General features: G+C 42.4%; 1 protein-coding gene across 5 annotated transcripts in view; it reads right to left on the bottom strand.

Annotated features, from left to right (window-relative positions):
• Positions 1 to 7203, bottom strand: part of Fancc (FA complementation group C) — a 136694-nt gene that overhangs the window by 98945 nt on the left and 30546 nt on the right. The window contains exon 2 of one of the 5 annotated variants that reach the window (XM_031358319.1): positions 5543 to 6133. The exons of the other annotated variants lie outside the window; for them this stretch is intronic. Within the exon in view, the coding sequence (XP_031214179.1) occupies positions 5543 to 5615 (73 nt within the window). The 5' untranslated portion in view covers positions 5616 to 6133. The remainder of the gene's footprint in view (positions 1 to 5542; positions 6134 to 7203) is intronic. 5 annotated transcript variants of the gene reach the window in all.

Consider the following 7203-nt stretch of genomic DNA (forward strand, 5'->3'; position numbering starts at 1 on the left):
CCACCACCACCCCCACCACCCTCCCCATCCTCCACCCTCCTTATCCTCCACCCCCACCACTCAAAGAGCAACAACCACTTCCAGCCCATTAAGACTCTGGTGGCCAAGCTCCACCCTACAAAGGAAAAAACTAACCCAAGATCAGACCACAGAATCTCACCAATTCCTGAGCTTGCCCAAGATCAGGCCACAGAATCCCACCAATCCCAGGCCATCCTGGAAAGCTTCATCTCCTCCCACCCCAAGAAACCCTATAGAAAGCCTGACTCCTGGTCAAGTCTCTTTGCTGCTTCTCTACCAAGCAGAGGATGCCACTTTCTTGTGTCTTTCACAATAAATCTCTTCTCTGAGGTTTGCTGTGCAGTGACATTGGCTCCCAACTGCCAAGACACCTTTTCCTTCAGACCTGCAACACTTGTACTGGCGCTGTAACACTCACACCTGGTGCCTCCCCTTCTCTCACTGTCCTCATCAAAGAGATCTACAAAACCCTACCCATAAAACAATGTGGAACTTCATGAATTCCTTCCACCTGCCTCCTGGACTGTCACAAGTATCTGCAGGTCTCAGACACTCCTTTACAAATCCTATAAACACAAAAACCAACTTTTGTACATGTAAACCACACCCAGTACACACTTAACACTCCTTTTCTTTATCAAAGCTTCCTTGGAAAGAAATCTAGCTTAGCCAGGGGAGGGGAAGGGAAACGACAAAACGCACAACAGAACCCACCAAGTCTTTGTTGGCATCTCCAGGCAGGCACTGCACGCTCAGGCCTCCCCTTTTTCTGCTCCCCAGCATGGCTGTAGGACAGGCTTCAGACATACTCTGGAATACAGCTAACTCATTCCTGCTTCCGGATCGTCTCCTTGATGTCTTGCTAGCTCTTCACTATTGTTAAGTACTGTGTGCATTTATTCACTCAGTTATGGCTTCCTTTGCTGGTATATCACTCCTCTGCCTTCCTAGAATGTAACATGGCTGACAAACACTCAATATATATCAAGCAAACAACAATTCTCTGGTAGTTTTCAAAGTACAGTTTTAACCTACATGTCATTGCAAAACTTCTCCAAATAATTTAATTTTTAAAATGTAATACAAAACCTCCAAAACTGAAAGTCTATGCCCTTATGTATCAGTTAGGGTTCTCTAGAGGAACAGAACTTATAAAATAAGTTTTTATATATATAGGATTTTATACATACATACATACATACATACATATATATACATATATTTGTGGGATAACATGTGAATATATGGAATGTATACATATATACAAATATGTATAATACATACATATATATTATGCATGTATGCATACATACATACATACATATATACATATAAAGGGAATTTACTAGAGTGGCCTACAGGCTGTGGTCCAGCTAGTCCAACAATGGCAGTCTACCAATGGAAGGTTCAGGAATCTAGTTGTAGCTGTCTCAGCTGGTCTTCAGTGTATGTCAGAATCCTGGAGAAGTAGATTCTAATGCCAGTGAAAGAATGAACTTTCTAGGGAGAGTGAAAGCAAACAGGCAAAGAAAGGAAGCTTGCTTCTTCTATGTCCTTAAGGTAGGCTGTAAGCTTGCTTCTTCTATGTCCTTAAGGTAGGCTGTAAGCTTGCTTCTTCTATGTCCTTAAGGTAGGCTGTAAGCTTGCTTCTTCTATGTCCTTAAGATAGGCTGTAAGCTTGCTTCTTCTATGTCCTTAAGGTAGGCTGCTAGCCGAAGGTGTCATCCAGGTCGAAGATGGATCTTCCCAGCTCAAATGATCAAAAGAAGGTCTTCCCATTCTAAATAGTTTAATTAAGAAAAATCCCTCACAGGTAAATCCAGTCACATGCATTCTCGTGAACTGCAAATGTAGTCAAGTTGACAGCCAAGAAGAGCCATCACACCTTAGAGTGAGTGAGTGAATGAGTGAGTGAGTGAGTGAGTGAGTGAGTGAGTGAGTGAGCTAGAGAGCTGGAAAAACAATATGGAAAACAAAACAAAAAACAGACACAGGAGTGTGGTCTAAAAATTGGCACACAGGGTTGTAAAAGGCTATGTGAGGCATTTGCAACACTGACAAGCTTGCTAGACTCCGGAGAAGATTAAAACAGGTAGAGTAAAATCAGTAACCCAGAAGTGAAGCCCCTCCTATGGATGACAGCCGGACTGTGAAGGCAAAGGCCACAGTAGTCCCAGATTTCAAGTACTGTGGGTGCCTGGAAGTTGCACAAAGACCCATGCAGGAAAATATTGTCACCCCAAGGATTCAGTTATTTCTATAAGTAATTTTCCAAATGCATAAAGAGCATATAATGAAACCAATAAGCACACTAGAAGAAACTAATGCATGAATAATAATCAAACAACAATGGACAAGAACCAAAGGACCCAAATGGGCTGGATGACAAGTATAGAACCACAGAGAGGCACTGGTAACACTACAAACTGTGATTAAAGCAAGGAGGGAGGGAGGGAGGGAGGGAGGGAGGGCCTACAAAAACAACATAAGCAAATTAAGAATTCCATGGGTAGTCAGACCAAGACAAAAACAGAATCAGGGAGCCTGGAGGGTAAATCTGAAGAAGTTATCCAGAACTTAACAGGAAAAACCCCAACAATAGGAGAGCACACAATAATAGACAGGGTGAGATGAAGAAACAAGATCAAAAAAACTCATCCTCAACAAAGGATGTGGAGCAACTAGGATGCTAAAGGCAGCCACCACCCTGCTGGAACACAAAAGGCAGTTAAAGCCACCAGCCACTCTGGGGCTAAGGATGACCCTCAGGAAGATGGAGAACAGTTCTAGGTGAAATTCAAGCAGCATGGGAAACAAACTCATTACTCACAAAAGAAAAGCATCCTGAGTATTTGAGCTTTAAGTACATACAGATATTAAAACATGTGTGCATACTAGTTTACAGAGCCAGAAGTTTGACTCAGAAATTCCAAGATGTCCACGGAAGAACACATGAAAAGCATGGCCTTAGGTTTTGGTAAGTCAAGAATGCAAATTATAGGGCTGGAGAAATGGCTCAGCGGTTAAAAGCACTGACTCCTCTTCGGAAGGTCCTGAGTTCAAATCCCAGCAACCACATGGTGGCTCACAACCATCCGTAAGGAGAGCTGACACCCTCTTCTGGTGTGTCTGAAGACAGCTACAGTGTACTTACATATAATAAATAAATAAATAAATCTTTAAAAAAAAAGAATGCAAATTATAATTTCTAGAATATCCACAAAATACATCATAAACTGGTGTTGTATAATTTCCAAATTACCAAAGCAAACAGTTTATAATTAAAAATTAATAATCAGCCAGCCCCCAAGAGGATGGACAGGAAGAAGAACGGGATTCCAGCAGATGACCTGAGGGAACAGCAGGCCTGCAGCAGGGCAGCTCAGCTGGAGCCTGCCTGCTTAGCATGAGGCCTGGGCTCAATCCCAACACCAAGCAGCAAAACAAACAAGCCCTCACTAAAATGACAGACTTAAACTCAAATGTATTAGTAGTTAACACTATATGCAAATAAAATCAACATATTAAAATTTAAATGAAAGACAAGAATAATCAGTCCTAATCTTTTTAAAAGACCTTTATGCTATTACAAAAGAAATAATTAAACAATACAGACATGGGGATAAGGGAAGTATTTTTAAAAAAATACTACTAAACCAAAACCAAAGGAGGGGATGAAGAGAGAAAGGTAAGAATGCTTGCTCAACAAGCATGAGGACTCAGCTGGGACTCTCAGAACCTACACAAATCGGGGATAACTAAGTATTTTAACTCCAGCCTTGGGCAGCAGAGACAGGCAAACAGATCAAGAGCTCATTGGCCAGCTTGGTTCAGTGAGCTAGCCTTCCTTACAGCAACAAGGCAGAATGCAATAGAGGAGGACACGTGGGCTCTTGCTCTGGCATTCGCATAACTATCCACGGCCTGAGTACCCAGATATTCACATGCATGCACTCTCCAAACACACACACATCACCACCCACACTCCCATACCACATCAAAACACACACTCACATTCCACAAACACACACACCCCACATACACCCCCCCACACACACACACAAAACAAAACTACTCACAAAGACTCAAGGTTTAAGCTACAATTTATCATCAGGAATAAGCTACAATCCTAAGTGTACACATACCTAATAGCAATATAGAACAAACCACAAAGAGAAAATACAGCACCAACCTAGACCTAATGAGAAAGAATTCCAACCTTAGCAGAAATGTTTACCACAGCTTTGTTAGTAAATTAAATAATAATTTTTAAAAAAATCTATGAATTCCAGACTTTCCCTCAAAACCTCACAAGCTTATACAGTACTTCAGTGTACTAGCAGAACACACATATCAGCATTGCTTGTAATAAACACAATGAAGACAACCACACACCAATGAAAAACAATACACAGATAACATGTTGGACACTATGCAGCACTGAGAATGAAGGGGCTTCCAGTGTGGATATGGATGTGAATTCCCAAGCAAAATTTCCAGCTTTTGTTCGTGTAAGTTCTTGTGTGACTACCTCACAAGAATACATAAGACACAGTAATAACTGCACAAAGCTGGAATGCAGTGAGGCTGAACTGTAGCGGTTATAAAAACATCACAAAGCCTGTCACCCTGAGAATTAAGGAAGAGCACCTTTGGGACAGTGTGTGAATGGCGCTCACAACACTGGCAAAGACCAAAGGAAACGCTCAGTCTGTTTTACTGCCCCCAATGTTTAATTCCTAGACATACATTTATTATACTAACATTGTCCCAACCTTAAGAACCAGCAAAAGGAAGAAAGTCCACAGATTGTCAGTGCTAATCAGAATGTAAAGTGTTGATGGACAAAACAAGCAATGTGGAACTGTTCAGAAATTATTCCTTCTTTTCTCCTGATCTTGTTCCTAAAAGTGCTGAACTGACCAGAACCAGGTAAAGTGTCTCAGCACTCACTTCTTCCTTCTCTGAAATGACAGCTCCTCTCCCAGTCTGGCTCAGAGGAAGAACCAAGCCATACCTTCCTCCTGGGATCCTTAGCTCAGCTCTACTCTGCTGCTCTGTCTCCAGACAGGAGGGAAAGCTATTCAGTTCCTCGATCAGGAGGGACAATTCACAATCACATAGCTCCCACACTGCAGCTCCCACATGGTGCCAAAAGAACACGCGTTTGTAAAATGGGGCTGGTTCTTCAGCTTTACAGTCATTCCCACTCTTCTCCATGATTGTCCCAGTTGCTCCTCAAACCTATGGTGCGACTGAAAGTGATCAACATAAATTAAGCCTTGAGTGCCCAGCGTCTGTGCCACACTCACTTCACTGAGAGCTCCTACAGAAACACTGCTTGGTGTCCCTCATTTAGGCAGTAAGAAGGTGGGAGCTCCTAAAATGTTCCCTAAAGCTCAGTGTTTAAAGAGCAATTGTCCTGCATACCACACATGTGTCTGCAACAAACACCAATGGCACCAGATGCTACAAGAAGTTTGCAGTTTTTAAAAAATTTCCTTCTCAGCACATTACTTACCAAGTTTCCCTAAGGAATCCAGACCAATGGTGATTTCACCCTCTGCACACAGAAGCAGCCAGTCCCCACACATTGTATAGGAGAAAATAAGACAGCCTTTAGAAATTTCTGTGCAGAAAGGAAAGTTCTAAAAACACAGACACTTCGAAGCAATCAGTTAGACATGGGACCCTGCATTCATGGGGGTTCTTCAGAAGCCAGGCTGAGGAAGGGAGATGGTGTCACTAGGGATTGAGTCCAAGCAGTGCTCAGAGCCCTGAGTTTGTTTGCCTTGGTATAAGTTATAAACTGCCTCAGTGCTTGGCTGCCTCCATCTTATCTCCAAGGTGCAGAGATACTCCATCCTCCACACGGCTCGTGCTGTGATAGTATAGCTCAGAGTCAAAGTGGAGCAGGTGACAGGAAGAGCACCTTGGAGACAGCAGCTTCGTCGCTTTTGTGAGTTCTTCTCTTTAGGAGAAAAGACTGTTCAGAAACTTGCTGGAGAACATAATGCTTCACCAGAAACACGGAGCTCACCAAGCACAGATCACTGAGTGGAAGACTGCAGTAAGAAGCAATCAAGTACCCGAGCCACGTCAGAGTGAGAGGCTGGAAAACAAACATGGAATCTTTAGGTTTTATGTCCTAGTTACAAAAAATTAAAAATTGATTGAAACAAACACTGGGGGCTGGAGAGATGACTCAGCAGTCAAGAGCATGTGCTGCTCTTGCTAAGGACCTGAGTTTAATTCCCAGCACCCATGTCAACCCTCCTCCTGTTCAAACCAGTTCTCATCAAGTTTTTTTATTCAAACATGTTTTAGCTAGATCCTCTCCAAAGCACCTGGTTTTCCAAACATATTTCTGGAAACCATGGGTACACAAAGTACTGGGCACGTAGTAGGAACTTACAATTATATTAAACAAGTATGCAGAAACTAACAAGCTTATTGCAGCTCTTGCAAGAGAGAAGATACACAAAATTTATATTTGTTTTGTATTGGTAGAAGACTTTGTAGCTCACAGATTGCCAATATTTAAAAGAAAGCTAATTATAAACCACACAGTATCAAAAGCAGATGCACACTGTACTCATCTGAGGGCCAGGAAAGCGTAAAATTGCTTTCCTTTTTGGTCTGAAACATTTCCAAACCAGAAGTATTAGAAGTAGGTCTACAGAGGTCAAATAAGGCCCATAAACCAAGTGGTATCCTGTATAAAAACAAAACATGAAAGCACTACGTTTTCCCCATGTCCTACAAGTTGAGTCAATCTGACCCTCCTGTCATAAAACTAGCAAGGGTCACCAACAGAACCCTACAAAGCCCAGTTCATGGACACCGAGCAAGAGTCAACGCCTCGTCTCTGGTCAGTGTCATTACAATGACCTTGTCAGAAATGACACCACCACACCCCATTAGTCCACTACACCTCAGAGACACAATATTCTTCCTCCTCTGTGGCTGACAGTCATCCAGCAACATACTTAAGTTGTAAAAAGTCAAGTTCCTTTCTTCACTACTATAAGACTGGTTACTTTGCTCCTGTGTGGTATTCTCCTTCTCCTCCTCCTCCTCCTCTTCCTCCTCCTCTTCCTCCTCTTCTTCCTCCTCTTCCTCCTCCTCTTCCTCCTTTTCTTCTTCTTCTTCTTCTTCTTCTTCTTCTTCTTCTTCTTCTTC

Source organism: Mastomys coucha, unplaced genomic scaffold (assembly GCF_008632895.1).
Source record: "Mastomys coucha isolate ucsf_1 unplaced genomic scaffold, UCSF_Mcou_1 pScaffold7, whole genome shotgun sequence".
Classification (NCBI taxonomy): Eukaryota; Metazoa; Chordata; class Mammalia; order Rodentia; family Muridae; genus Mastomys; species Mastomys coucha.